The sequence below is a fragment of the Rattus rattus genome, chromosome 1, assembly GCF_011064425.1.
Source record: "Rattus rattus isolate New Zealand chromosome 1, Rrattus_CSIRO_v1, whole genome shotgun sequence".
Lineage (NCBI taxonomy): Eukaryota > Metazoa > Chordata > Mammalia > Rodentia > Muridae > Rattus > Rattus rattus.
In genome coordinates, this window is record NC_046154.1 from 158,496,343 (window position 1) to 158,517,425 (window position 21,083).

Below are 21,083 nucleotides of genomic sequence, written 5' to 3' on the forward strand. Positions count from 1 at the left end.
CTTGGTTTTACAATCCTTTTTCTACCTCTTTTTTGGGGTTACCCTGACTCCATCTACTGTTTGGCTGTGGTCCCTATGTGCTTATCTCAGTTGATTGACAATGCACTGATGATTACTGAGACAGACACTAATCTATGAGTATAGCAGAAAAATCATTAGGAATCATTTCATTGACTTTGTTTTGGACAATTGTGTTTGGTTATCTTGGGTTACTCAGCTGACCAATCAGTGATTCCTGGCCATCTATTTAATGACAGATGTGGGTTTCCTCCCATGTTATTGGCTGCAAGTTGGAACAGTCAATGGATGGCCACTTTCTCAAATTCTGAATTATGATTACTTCAGCATATCTTGCCAGAAAGACATATGAAGTTTAAGAGTTTGTGGCTGCATACCCTGCTTTTTACAAGTATGTTTAAGATACAGCATATGTCCCAGCACTTTTGCAGCCAACCCTTTATGATGTCAAACATGCCCCAGCCAACTGACCCCTTTAATTTAGTTAATTGACCAACTAATTTTGTATCTCAGTTGCTTGCCTGATTTTCCCACAGATACTGTGTTTTTTATCCTGGTACCCATCTCTCTGAAGACTAGATTATTTTCCTTAAGACAAGATGGCATCTTTCTTTTCTGATTTTGGCATTATGTGGTACTTGAAAGAGCTAAACAAGAGGGAATTTGTGAAGTTTAAGGAGTTCCTCAAACAGGAGATTTTGCAATTTGGGCTGACAATTTCTTGTACAGAAGTGAAGAGGGCAACTCGGGAAGGCCTTGCCAACTTACTGTTAAAACATTATGAAGAGAAACAAGCCTGGAATATAACCTTCAACATTTTTCAGAAGCTCAATAGAACGGATCTCATAGAGAGGGCAAAACGAGAAATTGCTGGTAAGTAGGTGAAAACTTCTTTACAGTGAAAGAGTATCATGTCATAGTTTTGATACCCATCTACCATAGGGCCAGCAGGTATCAATGGGATTTTCTTCTTTAAGGAGACATCTTAATGTATACATGTGATCTCTAGTCTATGCTATCAAATGTTACATGCTCTAACCTCATTTGTTAAACTTCTACCCAGAATATTACAAATGTCCCTCTAATCTAGACTGAAGTCATAATTCTACAGTGAAATGGGAGCACTATGGATTTAGGCCAGCAGCAACAGAAAACATCTGGGATGAATCATATTTGTGGGGTCTAGGAAGGCAGCTGGGTCTGTAAGGTACGTTTTGTATAAATAGGATAATCTGAATTGTATCTCAGAAACCACATAAAAGTCAGGCATGTTCATTAGTTGGTTAATCAACCTGGCACTGTCTAACCCTGATAAAATGTCTCAAATGAGATGGAGGGCCTGAAGAGATGACTCAGTAGTTAAGAACACTTATCCTTACAGTGGACTTCAGCTCTGTTTCCAGAACCTACATAGTACTTGACAATAACCTAACTCCAGTTTCATGGGATCTAATGCCTTATTCTCTCCCCTGAGGGTACTGCACACATTTGGTACATATGCATGCATGCAGACAAAAACACCTATTTGTCCAAATTAAAAACAAATGTATATATGTTGAGAACAGAGAACAGTTAAGACACCCAATTTCAACCTCTCATCTCTACATGAATGTGTATTGCAACCCAACCCCCTCTCCCTTCCACATGCATATTATATATGCATTTGAAACATCTATGTGTGGAACAAGATTTTTTTGTTGTATCTGTGTCTGTTTTGTTTGTTAGCAAGCCCAAGCTTTTAGGAGAAAAGCCACGTTTCATAAACACTATGGTCTTAAGAGTTACAGTTATATTTATCCTGTTATTAAATATCATGTATACTTTAAGGTTTACTTCATCTCTTTGTCTTGGATGGTCCAGTTTTTACCTAGATGTATGTCTTTTTTTTCCCTAAGCTCTCTATGTTTGGGATTCATTCATAATCTTAGATCTGTGGCTATAATATATTCTTTATTCCAACCTTTATTTTTTTTAAGTTGTCTCTGATGTTTTTCCTCCCCCTCATTTTAAAATTTACTTTATGTTCCAATATCAGCCCCCCCTTTCTTGCAGTACCTCTTCACATATATCCTCCCCCTCTTTTCCCTCATCCTTTTCTCTGAGAAGAGAGAAACCCCTGGGTACCACTGGTAAATCAAGTCACTGAAAAATTAGGAGCATCATTTCCCACTGAGGGAAGTTAAGGCAAACCCATTAGTGGACCCATACGCAGCCAACAAATTAAGAGACAGCATCCATTTCCATTGTATAAGGATCCACATGAAGACCAAACTGCATATCTGCTACATGGAGGTAGTGGAGTTAGTTACAGTCCATGCTCATCCTTTGTTTGATAGTTCAGTCTTTGGGACCCCCCAAACAGTCCAGATTAGTTGACTTTTTGGTTTTCCTGTGAAGTCCCTGATGTCTTCAGTTCTTCCCTTACTCCATCTCCCAACTCTTCCACAAGACTCTCCAAGCTCGATTTAATTTTGGTTGGGGGTCTGTGCATCTCTTTCCATTGATTCCTGGGTGGAAACTCTGGGTGGACAATTATGCTAGGCTCCTGTTTGAAAACATAACAGTGTCATTAATAATGTCAGAGTTTGTTTCTTGCCCAAGGAATGAGTCTTAATTTGGGGCAGTCCTTCCTTGGTCATTCCTTCGGTCTCTGCTCTATCATTTTCCCTTACTATCTTGCAGGTAGAAAGGACATATTTTGGGATGATAGTTTTATGGATGGGTTGTTGTCCTTATTCTTACACTGGGAGTCTTTCCTAGCTACAGGAAATGGACTCTTTATAATCCATATCCCCAGCTTTAAGAAAGAAATCTCAGCTAGATTCACCCCCATCAAAACCCTGGGGTTTTTCCCCATCCCAGGTCTCTTGCATGTTTCAGAGATGTCCCCCACAATTTCTGTTTACTCTCTCCTGCTCTCCCTACATCTGATACTCCAACCCTATTCCCCTCCCTCCTCCCTCTCCCACCTAATTTCCTCTCTCCATTAATTTCTGAAATCTATTTTGTTCCTTTTTCTAAGAAATATTCAAACATCCTTCGGTGTACATTCCTTGTTGTTTGGCTTTATAAGTATATGGATTGTGCTTCAATAATCCTGTCCTTTATGGCTAATTTCCACATATTAGTGAGTATATACCATGCATGTCCATTTAAAAAATGTTTAAAAATTGTCCCTATGCTGTTCTTTCCCACCTTATTCTTGAAATCCAGTTGCATATAAAAATTTAATTTATAACTAAAATATGTATGATCAGATAGAAGCTATATTATGTGTATGTGATAGTGCTTGCCTTATATGTATGTTCACTATGTATGACCAATGTCTTCAAAGGCCAGAAGTGTACATGAGATCTGGTCCTAGAGAATGTTGATGCTATCAGGTATATGCTTGTAATTAAATCCAGGTCTTCTAACTACTGGGACATCTCTTGAACCCCATATGTTAGATCTTCATACATGTCTTGTGTATATCTCTTTTTATTTATCCTTTGTGCTTATGGCTGGCTTTTTTCTCTAACCATTCTCAGGACCTTCATTCCCTGTTCAGCTATTTCTTATCAATAACAAAGTCCCACTGTTGGCTAACTTTGACTTTCCTGACATGTGTTATTTGTGTGTACACATATGTTCTTGCATACCATGGTCCACAAGTGGAGATCAGAGACAAATTCTGAGAGTTAATTCCATATTGACTTGATGATAAATGCCCCTAAGATATCTCACCAGCCCCTATTTGTTGATTCTCAATTTTAGTGAAAGCATTTACGTATACAATTTGCCTTGCCTTTCCTCAGATTCCACTGGTTGCCCAACCTGTCTTTTATTTCCATTGAGCACCTTTCAAAAATTAAGTATTATACTTGGCATACAAATTGCATCAGTGTGTGTGTGAGTGTGTGTGGTTATGTGTGTGTGTGTATGTGTGTGTGTATCATTGTGTTTTGCTCAGAGTGTTCTTCCACTAAAACTCTCCTTTCTCTTTTTCTCCACTAGTAACCTTTGTCCCCTGAAATTGTACCTTTTTTTTGCTTTCATGCCATTTGTGAATGTTGAAAAAATTTTAAAGTATCTTTTCAAAAATTTCATATATGCAAGCATGCGTGGGGGATTATGTGTGTGAGTACAGTGCCTACAACAGAGTCCAGGCACTTTGGAGGTATGTGACAGGCTGTTGTGAGCCCCCTGATGTGCATGCTGGAAAACATTCTCAAGACAACTTCTACAGTAGCTAGTGCTCTTAACTACTGCACCATCTCTCTAGCCCCATTATTATATAATTTTAAAGTCAATATGACAATACCTGTTTTCATTATGTAGTCAATCTGAGGTTGATAGTGATACCAATTTTTCAGTTGTGGGCTGTCATCACAACCATGTATAATTATCCTGTTAAGTTGTGTACATGTGTTCATGTGTCAGGAGTAAGGAATCACTGATATTTTTGTTTGGGGAGCCATGCAGTCTGCGACTCCTAATTGGCATTTTTGCTGTCCCAGTAGTTGCACAGAGCACAGGATTCCATATAGTCCAGAGTATTATCTTTGAAAGCCATGCTTTTAGTTAAGGATGAATACCTTCATTCATGAGTTCATTCATTAAGTACATTGCAAGTCCAAATAAAAGAATAAATAACAAAGGATCAAGATAAATCAGAGTTATGTAGGTAGATAGGTTAAAAAATTGGTCAATAGATATGCCAATACATAGGGAGGAAAGGATGGAGGGAGTGGGAGAGAGAGAGAGAGAGAGAGAGAGAGAGAGAGAGAGAGAGAGAGAAAACATCATCAAATTGTGCCCTTAAAAATCTCCAATAGAAGTTGACTGTGGAAGCCTCTTAATAACAGCCTACTGGAGTTCCCATTAACAGAAAGTATCCCCTCAAGTGATACTCACAATCTGAAAAATAAAACAAAACAAAATCGAATAATGGTAGGAATGTTACATTGCCAAATCAGGGTCTCATAAACATCATCAAAATCTGCTCCTACAACATCCAGCAGAAACCAGATAAGGAAGTTGGAGTGAGTTGGAGCTTCTAATGGAACTGTCTTTCTGTTTGAGGTTCCATTGTTCTTGTACAGGCTTCTTTTCCCACTATAGGCACTTTTGTATTGTGGGTAAAGAGTCATAAAATTTGCTTGAAATGTTTCATGATTTAGCTGACCTCAAGGCATATGATGGTTTTCCTCTTGAACTTTTTTTATTCTCTTCGCTTCTTGTTCCAGAATTATGCGTCAGCCAATTTGCAGACAAGAACCCAAGAAGGGACTGTATTGAAATATGCTTGGGTCAAAGCATGGGGAAAATGGGGAAAAGTGACAACCCCATTTCAAATGACATCTTCTTAAACAGCACATGATAATTTAACAATATAATATTCATGACACAGAAATGCAGCTGTGCTCCAGTGCCAGTAAAAATCTTCTCACATTAACTGGAGTTGTTCTAGGTCCAGAGCTTACAAAGTCCTAAAACCATACACCATAAGGGAGGTGAAGAAATGACTCAGTGGCTAGGAGCATGTTCTATTTGTACATAATATCTGAGCTCAACTCCCAGCACCCATATGGGAATACTCATGGACAATTATAAATCCAGCTGTGTGTGGAGGAAGGATTTAACATCTTTGACCTCTATAGGAACCCACTAACATGCACATTATTAAAAATAAATATTTAAGTGATTCATTCTGATATTTAAAATGTTATGGTCTGATTATATACAAATGAATGTTTAACTTTGATATGTTGTGGATGTTTTCCCCTGTGTTCACTGACTCAGGACACCCAAAGTTATATCAAGCTCATTTGAAGACAAAGCTGACCCATGACAGTTCCAGAGTATTCACCACTATTATTCAGGATTTACTTAAGGAGAAATTCACCCAGAATGACCGTGCTTATTTTGAGAACCTTCTCCTATCAAATAGAACTGTGATGAGGCCTCAAGTTGTGGTCATAAAAGGTATGGCTGGAATTGGCAAGACACTAATTTTGAAAAAGTTAATGTTTGCCTGGTCGAAAGGCCTGTTGTTTCAAAACAATTTCTCCTACATCTTCTACTTCTGCTGTCAAGATGTGAAGCAGTTGAAAACAGCTAGTCTGGCTGAATTGATCTCCAGAGAGTGGCCTGGTTCCTCAGCTCCCATAGAGGAGATTCTATCCGAACCTGAGAAACTCTTATTTCTCATTGACAGTTTAGAAGGTATGGAATGGGATCTGTCCGAATGTGAATCAAAGCTGTGTGATAACTGCATAGAGATGCAGCCCGTGAATGTAGTGCTGAGCAGTTTGCTCATGAGAAAGATACTTCCTGAATCATCTCTCATTATCTCAACTACTCCAGAGACATTTGAGAAAATGGAGAACAGGATTAAGTATACAAGTGTGAGAACAGTAACAGGATTGAATGACAACGATATTATATCATGTTTCCACAACTTGTTCCAAGATATGAACAGAGCCCTGGAAGTCTTCAGTTTGGTGAGAAAAAATGAGCAGCTGTTCAATATATGTCAGGCCCCGATAGTCTGCTGCATGATAGCTAAATGTCTTAAAAATGAGATAGAGAAGGGAAAAGACCCAATATCTCTCTGCCGACGTATCACCTCCCTGTATACTACATATATCTTCAATCTGTTCATTCCCCAAAATGCCCAATATCCAAGTAAGAAAAGCCAAGACCAGATGCAGGGGTTGTGTTTTCTTGCTGCAGAGGGCATGTGGACTAACACATTTGTATTTAGTGAGGAGTCTCTCAGACGGAATGGGATCATGGACTCTGACATCCCCACCTTGCTGGACATTGGAATGCTTGTAAAGATCAGGGAATCTGAAAATTCTTACATATTCCTCCACCCATCTGTCCAAGAAGTCTGTGCTGCAATCTTTTATTTTCTAAAGAGCCATGAAGACCACCCTAGTCAATATGTGAAATGTATAGATATACTCATCTTTACGTTTCTAAAGAAAATCAAAACAGAGTGGATCTTTTTAGGCTGTTTCATCTTCGGCCTTTTACATGAATTGGAACAGAAAAAACTAGATGCATTCTTTGGCCACCAGTTGTCCCAGGAAATAAAACATCAGTTCTATCAGTGCTTGGAAACCATAAGAGGCAATGAAGAGCTTCAAGAACAGATAGATGGCATGAAGTTGTTTTACTGTCTGTTTGAGATGGAGGATGAAGCCTTCTTAGTACAAGCAATGAACTGTATTGAACAGATTAACTTTGTGGCTAAAGATTATTCTGATATTATTGTTGCTGCCTACTGCTTAAAACACTGTTCTACCCTGAAGAAAGTATCCTTTTCAACCCAAAATATCCTGAATGAAGAACAGGAATGCAGCTCTATGTGAGTATATTCAATATCTAACTTTTCTGTCCCATATTATTTAGAAAATGTCCATGGGCATTGATGATTTATATAGATAGATTCAAAATTCAACCTGGTTGCTGAATACTGAGAGATCAGCCTAGAAACCATATTAACAACCACAAAAACACATTAACAGAAAGAGTATTAACAGGTTGGCTGTGCATACATGTACATATATGTATATATGAATATGTATGTATGTACATGCATCTGTGTACACATGTTTGTATATATTCTATACATGTGCATAAACATATGTATTCAAACACACACACACTTTACCAGGAACAGCTCCCAGGATTTTTTTTAATCTTTCTTGAGACATGGTTTAGCCTCCTATTTATTTTGTAATCAAGAATGGCCTTAAATTTCTGATCTTTTTGAAATAGTAGAATAAGTTAAGCTGACTGTTTGGGAGCCCTGGGATTTTTCTATGAGAATCTCCTCTACTTCGTTACAGTGTCTTCATTATCAAAGCATCAATGGAATTAACCCACCATAATGTGAGTATGGAGGGTGTTGGTCAATGTCATGTGTGCTTTCTGCTCTTCTGAGATATGAGTGTGATACTCGAACTCTCTCTTAATCACCTAACTGCAAACTACTTTTAAAAAGTTAACTATTATAGAGGATATGGGAATGTATCAGTTACTGTAGAAGTATGAGATCTTAAGTTTCATGCTCTGTATCCATATTTGTTTTATAAAAGGCTGTACTTCACAGCATCTACCTATGACAGCAGCACTAAAGAGGCAGAAACATGGCTTCCATATGCAAGCACATACATGTACTTATTTGCATGTGCTCACAAACATATATACAAAAATCTTGTACTAAATTGACCCATTTCATATTATAATACATACATGGTGAGCTGAAAAGATGGATCAGAAGATAAAAGGTGCCTGGCCTCAAGTCTGATGACCTAAGTTCTATCCTTTAGACCACATGGTAGGAAAACAGATTCATAAAAGTTGTTCTTTCACCTTAATACACATGTGGTGCATGTGTGTGTGTGTGTGTGTGTGTGTGTGTGTATGCACACACACAAAAACTCATTCTCTCTCTCTCTCTCTCTCTCTCTCTCTCTCCACACATACAGAAATGTTACAAGGCAAATATGATTGTTCTAATAGAAGTAAAGAAAGTAAACAGAGAAGTCACTCATATTATCCAAGATATATCATGAGTAAATTGTCCAATCTGAAGGGTCACTCAAGAGATTCTTTCTCTAGGTTTTGATTCGGGGGATTCTGGGACCCTGACTCATTTTTTTTCATTCTAACTCTACCAAGGTTACCTGTAGGGTGGGATTTCTTAACTTCAATACTGCCAAGCCATCTGGGTTGTCTTATGTTGTGGGAGTGTGGAAGGCATGGAAAAGCCCCAGACAAACCTGGTTTCTAGTGTTTAAGATTCTCAGAATTCTCTGAGATTTTTTCCAATACATGAAACGCATCTCTACTTCAAGCTATAAAAAACAAAATCCCACAGACACTGCCACTTGAAATGACCTTAGCTGGCTATGCTTGCTTTGTTTAGGGAGTCAATTTGGTACATTTGTATACTATTAGTGGCTTGACTTAACTTTCTGTAAATAAATAGAATCTGAAAGTGCTGATAGATTTTATCATCTGTTTCTTAATGTTTTATGAGTATAAATGCTTTTGCCTATATGTGTGCATGTATGTGGTACTTAGTAGCAATGGTGGACAGAAAGAGGCTGTCAAATAACCCTGGAATTGGGTTTATGGCTGATTATGAGCCATCATTTTGGTGTTGGAAACTGAACTAAGGTCTGGGAGAAGAGCAAATACTCTTAACCACTGAACCACTTTTTCAGCACCTAGAGTTAACTTTTTAACAGTGGAATGTACACCTTTCTCCTCTTTAACAGGGAAAGGCTTCTCACCTACTGGAATCAAATGTGTTCCATATTCATAAGCAATAAGGACATCCAGGAACTCCAAATTAAACAAACTGGTCTCAGTGATCCAGCCTTTTCTGTCTTTTATAATCATTGGAAGAACCGCACCTGCACCATTAAAATACTTAAGTAAGTTAGAGGTTGACTTTGATTTATTCATATCACAGTTTTAACAGAATAGGCTTTCCACTATATATCAGCTAACTGCATAAAAGAAGGCTTTTACAGTCTAAAGTAGAACCTTTCCAGCTTGATGTCTATAATGTCTGTTGCTTGACCATTCTTCAATGAGGGTTGATCCATGAATTGTAGGATGATGAGTGCTTGTTTGTGTATGTGTGTAGGGGGTTCTGCTCTTTAGATTCTAGCAACTACTTATTGTAATAGCTGAATTGATTTCAAAATGTTTCCATGTGAGTTCCATATAGAAGAAAAAATCAACCAGTTTGAGAGCCAATGAGCTGTTTCACGTTGTTACAAAATTAGAGTTCTGTGGTCATTATAGGTTATAGGATCTTGCCAAAGGTGAGAGCTCAGGCTGGAGGAAACTGATGGATACCTCTCTTTGTTCTGCAGGGCAAATATGGTGTCCTTTTTATGTGAAAAGCACCTATTCTTTGAGTTTATTCAGGACCACAATTTGCAATATTTGGACTTCAGCTTCACTTGCCTCTCCCACATTAATGTGGAATTGTTGTGTGATGTCTTGAACCAGGCAGAATGCAATGTAGAAAAACTGGTGTAAGTCTTTGTGTTCACCTAATTCATCAACTCCTCTCAACAAAGGCAATTAATTTTGATCTATCTTGCTGTGATATAAATACAATAATGACTTAAGCAATAATAGAGGGAAGAATAGCTACTTGATTCAAAATTTCAGCTTGTAGGAAGCCAGGGTAGCAAAACCTTGAAGCACAGTCACATCACATGCACTATTCAAGAGCAAAGAACAGTGGATTATTGCACACATGCTAGTGTACATCTAAATTTCTTCATTCCTATAATGATTCAGGATCCTGCTTCCTGAGGAATGGTGGCACCCATTATCAGCAGGTCTTATCACCTCAGTTAACTTGATCAAGTATTGTCCATAAATATGCCCACAGGTCTTCCCCATCTAGAGAAACTGCTCAATGAGACTCCCTTTCTAAGTGATTTTCAGTTGGGTTAAATTGACATTGAAATAATCATAGGACTATGGTTTTTTTATTGGTGCATGGTTGTCCTATTTTTCTATTGTTTATTTGTAGACTTCCTCAATATAAGTTTTGATGACAGCTAGTCAATGAGATGGCTCAGGTAGAGAAGGCATCTGCTGACATCTCTATGGCCTGAGTTCTATTCCAGGACCCATATTGGGATAAAATTTCCACAAGAAGTCTTCATTTGTTCCACATTCTCCAAATGGTATTTTGCATGCTATACCATATATACTGAGCATGCACATAGAATGTAAATAAATAAAAGAATGTAATCATATCAAAGCCAAACAAAAATTGACTGAACAAATGTCACTGAAGCAGTCAGAGAAAGATCCTCATCTCCTGTCCTAGGATGAAGAGCAGAGTGTCCATTTTGGGGCCCCAAGTAAACGAAGAAAGAACAGCAGATAATGAGTGTAAATAGCATGAACAAGACAGGTGCTTTGGCTCGTCCATCAGAATTGACTGGGAAGGCCTTGACCCAGCCCTGCTAGATTTGTTCACGGAGAGTTCCAGGCAGAATGGAATATTATCTTTACCTATATTTTCCTTCTTTCCTTATTTTTCATGCTGTATGATGTTATCATGTTGTGGCATAATCAATAGTAACTTTGGTTGGTACCGGACTACTGTTCAGTCATTCTCATGAACACAATGGTTTTACTCTTAGGCTGTGTGACTCCTATCTCCACTCTTTGTTATAGATCCAGAGGGTCCAGTCCATTCCAGGACAGAGGCTTAGAGGACATTTGCCATAAACATACTGTAGGCTGGAACAGAAAAGTCATTGTTACTATCAGAGTTCAATTTCAGCAAGCTTAGGCAACAGATCACAATTTACCAATATAGTATATGTTATGTCTAGTAACTCAAGGGCTTCACACACATACATGCACCAATAAATAAATGTAGTTTTTACACTCACCTGAAAGATGGCTGGGTTGGTTAAGAACACTTGATACTCATATAGGGAACCGAGGCTTAAATTCTTTCTTAGCACTCATACTCTACTCTCACAGCTTACAACCAGTTTTAACTCTAGTTGTAGGGCATAATATCCCCCATCTTGTTTGTCACATGTTTTGATGCACACACACACACACACACACACACACAGACATACATATATATATATGTAGACATATATATGTACACATATACATACACACACATATATATATACATATATATACACATGTAAATACTCATACACTAATAGTAAATCATTTCTTGTTGTTATTTAATAAAAAAAACATTGTCAAGTTCTGAGATGTCTCAAACTTCCTTGGGAATAAAAAGAGAAAATATGCAGACAGAAAGAATATGATATTACACTTTTTCCTGCAGGGTAGAACAGTGTAACCTTTCACCTGATGACTGCCAGAATTTTGCCTTCGTCCTGATGAACAGCAAGACCTTGAAAATTCTTAACTTGGCATGCAACAACTTGGACAAAGGGATATACTCACTCTGTAAGGCTTTGTGCCATCCGAACTGTATTCTGGAGAACTTAGTGTAAGTGGCTTTGGTAGGTGCACACTGGGGTGAATTGTAGAAATCATTTCAACTCTGCCTCTATTTACTAAAATCTACCAGGTGTCTAAGTAAATTCCTCAGTGAATAGGCATACTTTCTATGCTGACAACAGCAGTACTTGACTTGGTGTCTATAATCCTAGAGCTAAGGAATCAAAGTAGTTGTGTGTCAGGAACAGACATCGGACAAGGTTATAACTATTATGTGATGTGCCTGAGATGGTCTGCTTTGGGTTAAAATAATTCATGACTGCCTTGCTCCCATAGGGCAAGTCCAGGATAAAATCACTGTAGGAGGGATTCCTGCAATTAATATGCTTTTCCCATTATTATTAAACATATATAACAATTGCAAGGTATTAGCTCACCCTTTTGAGAAGATCTCTGCAGATTTATAAAGATGTACTATCTTGCAGAGATCCTACATAGACAAATAGATGAGTTCTTAATTATTAATGATAATCCTGTAAGAATTTCTAAAATTATATCAGTATTTATTTAGCTTCATATAGCGAGGCTGCTATTAGATCCTTTCTGATAATTGAAACTTCAATGAGAACCCTGACAGTCTCTGTCACCACTTAATTGCTTATACTACACGGAGCATATTCCAAAAGTTTGTAAAGTCATTAAAGAAAGGTCCTAAAAAGGGAACTGTGGTATATTATAGGTACTAGGACAGAAGATCAGATGTTGACTGAGTTTATCTATACCAAATTGCACTAATAACATGGTTATGTTTTTCAAATTTTTATGAACCTAACCTAAGGAACTGTGACAGGTAATGAATATTTATCCAGATATTTAGTCCTAGTGGATATGCTTACATCCGTTGTAAACATCTAGTACAATTTAAGATGTGAATGTACATGTAAAATTGTAATGAACATTTTAGCATGATATCATATATTCTGAAAGGCTTAAAAGTGCTAAGGACAAAGAAAAGAGAGAGAACTGGGCTGAAAAGAACTTTTCAGACAGAACACTTTTTAGTCAGATATGACTAGAACTTTTAAAGACAAAACTGAAAATAATTGTTTTTAGGAAAGAAAAATTTTAGAAAGAACTAAACTCAAGAAGAACTTAGAAGTAAATGCATAGATTTGAAGAAAAGGCATTGAAAGTACAAGCATTATTTTGACATCAGAAAAGGAGGAGTAAGCAAGATTAGTAGAAGAATGAAGAGAAGAATGACTTAGAAAATATAACGTAACAAAAGATAACTAAAAGAGCAATATGCAGAATTTAGAGGGAATGACGAAAGAAAAAGAAGCTGGAGAGAGAGAGAGAGAAAGAGAGCAGAAGGAATAGGCAGGCGACCATTTACCATGGAACAGAACAGGTCTTTTCTTAATAACAAGGTGGGCTTAGTCTTATTAAAAGAAACAAAGCTTTCCTCTTAAAACTTGGGTTTAAATTATTCAGTAAAAGCTTAGTAGCTTTTTCTCTCCCTATGCAATAAAGATTGGAGCTCCTTTTTCATCCAGAATCAGTGAGTTCTTTCTGTAACCATGCTTGTTCTTTTGCTCCAAATGCATATATAATTATAGATGTGTGTGTGTGTGTTTACATATGTAATTATGAAATTGCATGCAAGGTTGATCCAACTAGTCAGAAATTAATGTACCAGTACTCATGTGTGAATCTATATATGAATGTATGTGAGCTTACACATATTTTCTTATGTAAAAGCTTTTTGTGTGTGAGCATAATTCTCTTCTCATTTCATAAGACATTTAGTGCTCCTAAAATTTCTCTAGCCTGACAAACAAAAGGCATCTGGACAAATGGGAAAGTGCTCTAGCAATTAATTCTTTATTTAGTTTTTTTTGTTTTAGGATGAAGTGCTAAATGTCAGAAATTGCAGTTTCTGCTCTCAGAGGAACACAGAAGGCAAGTCAGCTACCATAGTAAAGTAACTTAAAATTAGATAAGTAAAGTTTTTATTATCATACAAAAATCCTAAATATTTCAAAAGACAGCAGTCTTAGTCTCCACCACACTCTTCCCCCCTCTGCTTCCTCACAGAAATCTGACAAGAATGAAGACCCTTTGTGGCTGGCACCAAGCAAGTGTATCCTAGAATGGAGGGATTAACCATATTGGTGTGTTCCAGTTACAAAACAATGTAGAGAGCAACTGAAGTTGACATTTGTATCATGCTCCAACCTCCAAACACAGGAAGACATATGCAGCAAACACATTCTTAGATTTCTGAGGCAGTATAAAGACACAAGAGATAGTCTAAGACTCTGGATCCTAATATCAATAGATGAGACTCCTTATTCCACAACTGTGATGGACAGAAGTATGTTCTGTGGGAAAGGGAAGCCTGTGTAGAATGGCTGTGAATCTTGGTAGAGAAGATGTTGAGAGTGTTGTTTGCATCCAAAATTGGATAGGACAGATACCCAGTCTCTCATTTCTTGGGCTTAGAATGCAGTCAAAGTGTGCTTTGTTAGTTCCTGCATTCTTTCTGTCCTTGAATTGTCATAGTTTCTTTGTTGACCTGATGACTGATGTCTTTTATAGGATTCCTGTCCAGAAATCAAGACATTCTCTAAGACAATACCCAGACAAGTTAATTAGTTATGATTTCTTCCCATTTATACAGTCCCATTTAAGAAGTTTCAAAGCACAAACCTGAGAAAGAAACTCAACCACAGTGAGCTGGAAAGATAGCTAAGTGACTAAGGAAAAAACTCTTCCAGAGGACACAATTCTTTCCTAGCACCCAACTTAAACAGTTGTAGCTCTAGGTTTGAATAATCAAACAACATACACAGTAAGCCTCACTCACGTGGACAGACCCACACATAGCATTCACAAATGTATACAGTTAAAAATTTAAAACACCTATTCATGTCCACATTCATCATGGTTAGTTTCACATCCCTGTAGTTTCATCTATGCAGCAGACTGAGAAAGAGTTTCTAGTTCCCATTCAACTTTCAAAACAGCCATGTATAGTTGGAAGGAAAGAACCAACTTCACAAGCTTTTCTGACTTCCACATGCATACTATACTAGGTAACTGAAAACATCATGTATAGGCATATGCAGAAAAATAAATTAGGTCCTCTCTACCCAAAATTGATTTTTGTAAGAAAAATTTTATTACAGCCACAGAGTTGAGATTAAACCACATATACATTGTTTTCCAAAAATAGTTTTTCATAAGAATTTTTTATTGGATATTTTATGTATTTACATTTCAATTGTTACCTCTTTTCTGGTTTCCTGTCTGAACCCTCCTATCCCATGCCACTTCCTTTTGCTTCTATGAGGGTACTCCCCTTCCTACATACCCATTCCCATATTAGCACCTTGACATTCTCCTACACTGGGTAATCAAGCCTTCACAAAATTGATATGGTTGTCTATATTACAATAATCATGTGACTTTTAAAAACATCATTAGAGATAGTGATTGAGGTGCTGCTCATTAAAAAGATGTAAGTTAGCTTCAGGTAAGGTCTTCCAAACCTAAGCGTTTTTAGTGAATTACTCAGTTTCAATGCTAGATCTGATGTGAATCAGAAGAAATGAAAGGAGATGTGTTCAGATAAACCAGATATTCTTGGCCTTGCTTGAATATTTTATTATTGTTAATATTTATAAAATTGAGGAATCTTACATTTTCCCTTCACATGCATTCCCTTCCCTCCTACAGGTTGGACAACTGTTCCCTCAGTGAGCAATGTTGGGACTACCTTTCTGATGCTCTTCGGCAGAACAAAATTCTGTGCCATCTAGATATCAGCAATAATGAACTGAAGGATAAAGGATTGAAGATTCTCTGTAAGGCTCTGACTCTCCCAAACTGTGTTCTGAAGTCACTATGGTAGGTTGTTTCTTTGAGTTTTGTCTTCAAGACCCTGTTTAGGAAACTTTAATACATATGCCTAAACATATGTAGGGAAGAGTCATTCATCTATGATTCCTGAAGACCCTTTCCTGTGGAAAGATTTGTGCTGTGATCTTTGTGTCATAGTTTTGATATTCAGTGGACAGCTGCTCAAACTATAGACATGAAGAAATGAGAGAAAGAAAAGAATTATGACTTGAGCCCAAGGGGTGGTTGTTAGACTTGGTGCTTGAAAATGAATAGTGATTTAATGTAATCACTGACTGTGATGAAATATCTAACATCATAAGCAAATTCAGGGATGAAGGGTTCATTTTAGCTCACATTATGGAATGGTCTAAAGCTATTGTTAGTGAAAAATGTATGGTAATGTGGTTTTGTGGATTAGGAAGCAGAGTGTGGAACCAAATTCGGGTCTAGGATATAATCCTTAAACCCAAACACAACGGCCTACATTTACCTGAGATCACAATATTCCAGAGATCCCCCAACATCTCAAATCAGTCAGTCCATCTGGTGTATATGTGTTTAAATACAAGAGGCCATAGAAGATATTTCAAGCCCAAAAAATAGTAAGACATGTAAAGAAGACCTTAATATACATGTGTGAATTAAATAGTGTACCTGAAATTTCAATTAACAGTAATCAGAAGAAAAATGACAGAATACCTGATTTCAAATTGTAAATCAAGAGGTTTTGGGGGCAATGTAATGTGGTTATGTTTTGATCATGCTAAGTATATTAGTGTTCCAGGATCAAATGCTTTAGATGATAAGTCCAGGTGTGAGCTACTTGTGAGAATATTGTTGCCTAATCTGTTGTGAAATCTCATAGTCACAATATTTTTGTCATGTGTAGAGAGGGGATAAGGAACTAAGTGCAAAGCCAATATAGAATGTGTATTCCTTCCAATAAGGTCTTTTTAAAACCCAGTAAGGTGGTATATAGGATATATTATTTAAAAAAAAAAAACATTGAAACTATGTTTCTCCAGTACTACAAAGGATGAGGAAAAGTATTTTAAAAGTGTAAACCACTTGAAATCTCTAAACATACTGACAATATAAAATCTATTGGCAGAGCAAAATTCAGTTTTCTCCAATGGAATGAAACTCAATATATCACACACACTGTAGGGTAGGCTCCATACTCAGGAATAGTTGGCCAACAGAAAATGGAATCTGTTTTCTGTGCTTTAATTGGTCGGTTGTTTGGGTGGTAGGTTGGTTAGCTTAATAAAGTAGGCTATAATGAAATATCATGTCCTCTTTCTTACCTTAAGGTAAAGTATAAACTTTGAATGATCAACAGTACTACTCTGCTTTATGCGCATTTGGATTACCCATAGTGCCTCACTCCATTTACGTATAAGTTATTCATTTAATGCTAAAATATGTTATTTGACAGAATATTATTTTAACTTTTCAAGAGTTTTTTTTTTTATTTAAACTGCTGTGTGTGCATTTCTGCACATTTGCATATGCTAGTCCCCACAGGAGGCTGCCAAGGGGGAATTGGAGTCCTTGGAACTAGAGTTTCAGGTGCTTAGCTTATCAGCTGTCTCTCATAGAATCTGAAAATCAAACCTGGGTCTTCTGCAAGAAAAATGGCTCTCAAACTCTGAGCCATCTGTTTAGCTCCCTGTTTTAACTTTCATTGCAATGTAGTGTAGTTGATCTAATATAGCATTTTAAATATCTGAGCATGCCTGATTTATTCGGATTTTGTTGTCTGTTGACCACTGAGAAATTGCTGTTTTGTTAATCCTTGAGTGTTGTTTTTAATTTCAGGCATCATTGAGCCTGGTGAGATGTTTCCTCTTCATAACTGGGAGTAACCACTATATTGTGTTTTTTTTTTTTTCTCTTGCAGTATGACACATTGCCTCATCACCTCTAGTGGCTGCCAGGACCTAGCTGAAGTCTTAAGGAATAACCAGAACCTGAAGGGCCTACAAATTTCAAATAATAAGCTAGAAGATGCTGGTGTGAAGCTGCTGTGTGATGCTTTAAAACATCCCAACTGCCACTTAATGGATCTTGGGTGGGTGTCATCAAGGTTTTAGTTATATCTTTGAGGGTGGAAAAAGGTGGTTGATTAATGTGCAGAAAAGAAAATTAAAACTCCATAGGGGGAGAGAGATTTGGCTCAGTAGTTAAGAGCACTGGCTACTCTTCCAGAGGACTCAGGTTCAATTTGCAGCACCCACATGTCATTTCACACCCATCTATGACTCCAGTTTCAGGGAACCCACAACATTTATACATACATACATACATACATACATACATACATACATACATACATATATGTAGGCAAAATACCAATGCACATAAAAAAATAAATTCCCTAGGGACAACATAGCAGTTAAGAGTGTTTGTATTAATAAGTCACTCCACAGTGTCAAGTCTAGAAGCTGTGTATTTTTATTATTGGCTGATTGTTAGTCTAACTAGTTATGATATGTCTGGACTGGTGTATTTAAAAGTTGATAATGTAAAAGTCTAAATATGGAGCAACATAACTTTTGCGAAGAGATACCTGAAAAGGAATAATATGAAGATAGGTATATATATATATATATTGATGGTTGGAAAATACATGGATATACAGGTGGATGCCAAGAAGGATAGATGAATGTATATATGGGAGGATGATTGATGGTTACATGAAGGGAATGCATGTTTATTACATGGAAGAAGGCATATTTGGTTGAATGAGTGCATAGATGATTAGATGGATGCATTAATGGGTGGATGGGTGGATGATTGATGGTTGCAAGTATAGATGTATGGTTGTCTTTGTGGATGGAAGCTTGCATTAGATGAGAGTATGTATGGATACTGGATGCATGTGTAGATGGTTAGGCAGACACATGGATATATGTCCACTGGAGATGACAGGAGTGAATAGATCACAACACATTGGCTTATTTCAGTGGACTAAGTTATGTGACAACTGCTTTAGCTGCCATAACAAAAATAGACTGAATGGCTCATACAGTAGGACTTTACTGATAAATGCAGTAGTAGTGGGTAGATTTGAGATTACGAAACCATCGGGGATGGATTCTTTAGAGACTAAGACAAGGAATATATTCCAGGCTTTTTTCATTGACATGAAATTGATTGTCTTCTCCCTATATCTTCACAGTTATACAAGATTTGATCCCAAACAATTATACTTATTTTAAAGTAGTTGCCTCTGTAAAGAGTCTTTCTCAAAATCTAATTCCATGGGACCTATGGATTAGAACTTCAACAAATGAATTGTGGAGGGATATGGTTTAGCCAGTAGCAACATGTATCTCAGTGGTTCAAATCAGTAGGTATTAATGTGCTTGAGGTGTGGCTAAGAACTCACCAACCCTTATTTCACTGTATTACACAGTGCAAGGTCCAATTTCATCCTAGGGCTGGGACAGTAGAGTATTAGTGCTATGACACCATAGACTTGAATAATCTCAGAATTGTCAACTGTAGTCACATTTGCCAAAACATATAAAATTTAATGTTATGAACAGTAGGCTTTTCAAGAGACTGTCCTCAGAGGGTTTGAAATAAGCATAGGATAACTGATTAACCTCTTACTAATATTCTTTCTCATATTGACATAGACCCATTCCTTTTTGTTGTAGGTTGGAAGCCTGTGAGATAACCAGTGCCAGTAGTGAGGACCTTTCTTCTGCTTTTCTCCAGTCTAATACCCTGGGTAGGGTCAACCTGTGTGGGAATGCCTTCGAAATTAGTGGATTGGCTCTCTTTCCACGGTTCTGAAACAGCAAAAATTTTTCCTTCATGCATTTGGGTAAGCAAGAATCTGTTCTCTTTTATATCATGAGACCTTAGATTAAGAAGGGATTAACTGAGATCTAAAATTTGAAGCTAATAATATATTCATTGAAGATAGAAATAAGAGCTGTGCAGATGGCTCAGTCCATAGAATACTTGTCATACAAGCATCATGATCAGAGTTGTATGTCCAGAAACTACATAAAACAAACAAACAAACAGAAACAGGCATGGGGGGTTGCAGTTGTAACCCAGTACTGGAGAGGTAAATAAAAGAGAATCTTAGTGTTCAGTGGGCAATGAGTTTAGTCAAACTGGTGAGTACCAGCGCAAATCAGTGATTCCATATCAAAACTCAAGAATGATACCTGAGGTTGGCCTCTAGCCTCTGCCTGTCTAAACACATACACACACAAATGCAAATAATTCAATAGTAAGTTGGTTGATCTCACCCATAATATTCCTGCAACTACTACACCAATAAGCATATCATATCAAAAAACTCCACCTCTTACTGAGGAACTATGGGCAGTTAATTGGTGTTTGAGGAGAAAACACAGTAAAAGATTTTTAAATTTGAATTAAAAAGAAATTCAAGTAATATTTACTCATTGGTTTTGGCATATGTGATGTAGTATATTAGATTAAATATAAAGTCCTGCCTTACCCTGTGACTGGTGAGTGCCTAAGTACTGGTAATACTTAGTACTATTATAAGGGAAATAGATAAATACTGTTGTAAATATAACTACATTTGTACAGATAGTCCTGACTTAATATTGTTTGGATCTACAATATGAAAAAAATGCCCAGTCATTCATTTTTTTCTTCCAACCTAGAAGTCATTCTACATGAGATAAAACTTAACATTTCAAATTTTTAAATAAAAATGGTCTTTTTTCTTATTGGATAATTTCATGTACATTCCAAATGTTACGCTATTTCCTATGCCCCTCTACCACCCCCCCTTTCTTCTGTGAAAGTGTCACCTCCCCAACAACCTACCCTTTCCTGCCTCCCCTCCCTGACATTCCCCTAAACTGGGAGGTCCAGACATGGCAGGAACAATGCCTTCTACTCCCAGTCATGCTCAACAAGGCCATCCTATGCTACATGTGCACCTGGAGTCATGGGTTTGTTCATGTATACTCTTTGAGTGGTGGTTTAGTCCCTCAGAACTCTGTTTAGTTGGTATTGTTATTCTTATGTGGTTGCAAACTCCTTCAGCTCCTTCAATCACAATTTAACTCCTCCAATCAGGGCTCCATTCTCATTTCAGTGGTTGCCTGTGAGTATCTGCTCCTTTATTTGTCATGCTTTGGCAGAACCTCTCAGGAGACAGCTATATCAGGATCCTGTAA

At 37.3% G+C, this 21,083-nt stretch overlaps 1 protein-coding gene across 2 annotated transcripts; it reads left to right on the forward strand.

Moving 5' to 3' along the window:
* The first annotated feature begins 617 nt into the window (after positions 1-617).
* LOC116889889 (NACHT, LRR and PYD domains-containing protein 4A-like) lies at positions 618-19,707 on the forward strand. 2 transcript variants are annotated; one of them, XM_032890712.1, is made up of 9 exons: positions 618-895; positions 5,661-5,678; positions 5,795-7,375; positions 9,297-9,455; positions 9,903-10,067; positions 11,876-12,043; positions 15,736-15,906; positions 17,804-17,974; positions 19,569-19,707. In XM_032890712.1, exons 1-9 carry the CDS (start codon positions 618-620, stop codon positions 19,705-19,707), a joined length of 2,850 nt encoding a protein of 949 aa, XP_032746603.1. The 2 variants fall into 2 exon arrangements, with proteins under 2 accessions (XP_032746603.1, XP_032746604.1); XM_032890713.1 differs by lacking the exon at positions 5,661-5,678 and having other exon boundaries at positions 618-891; positions 5,803-7,375.
* The last annotated feature ends 1,376 nt before the right edge of the window (positions 19,708-21,083 follow it).

Excerpts from the sequence above, each read along its gene's own strand:
- LOC116889889 (XM_032890712.1), top strand. The coding sequence starts at position 618 with ATGGCATCTTTCTTTTCTGATTTTGGCATTATGTGGTACTTGAAAGAG. Across the intron at positions 9,456-9,902 it reads TGCACCATTAAAATACTTAA|GGCAAATATGGTGTCCTTTT; the intron begins GTAAGTTAGAGG and ends TTTGTTCTGCAG. Across the intron at positions 12,044-15,735 it reads TGTATTCTGGAGAACTTAGT|GTTGGACAACTGTTCCCTCA; the intron begins GTAAGTGGCTTT and ends TCCCTCCTACAG.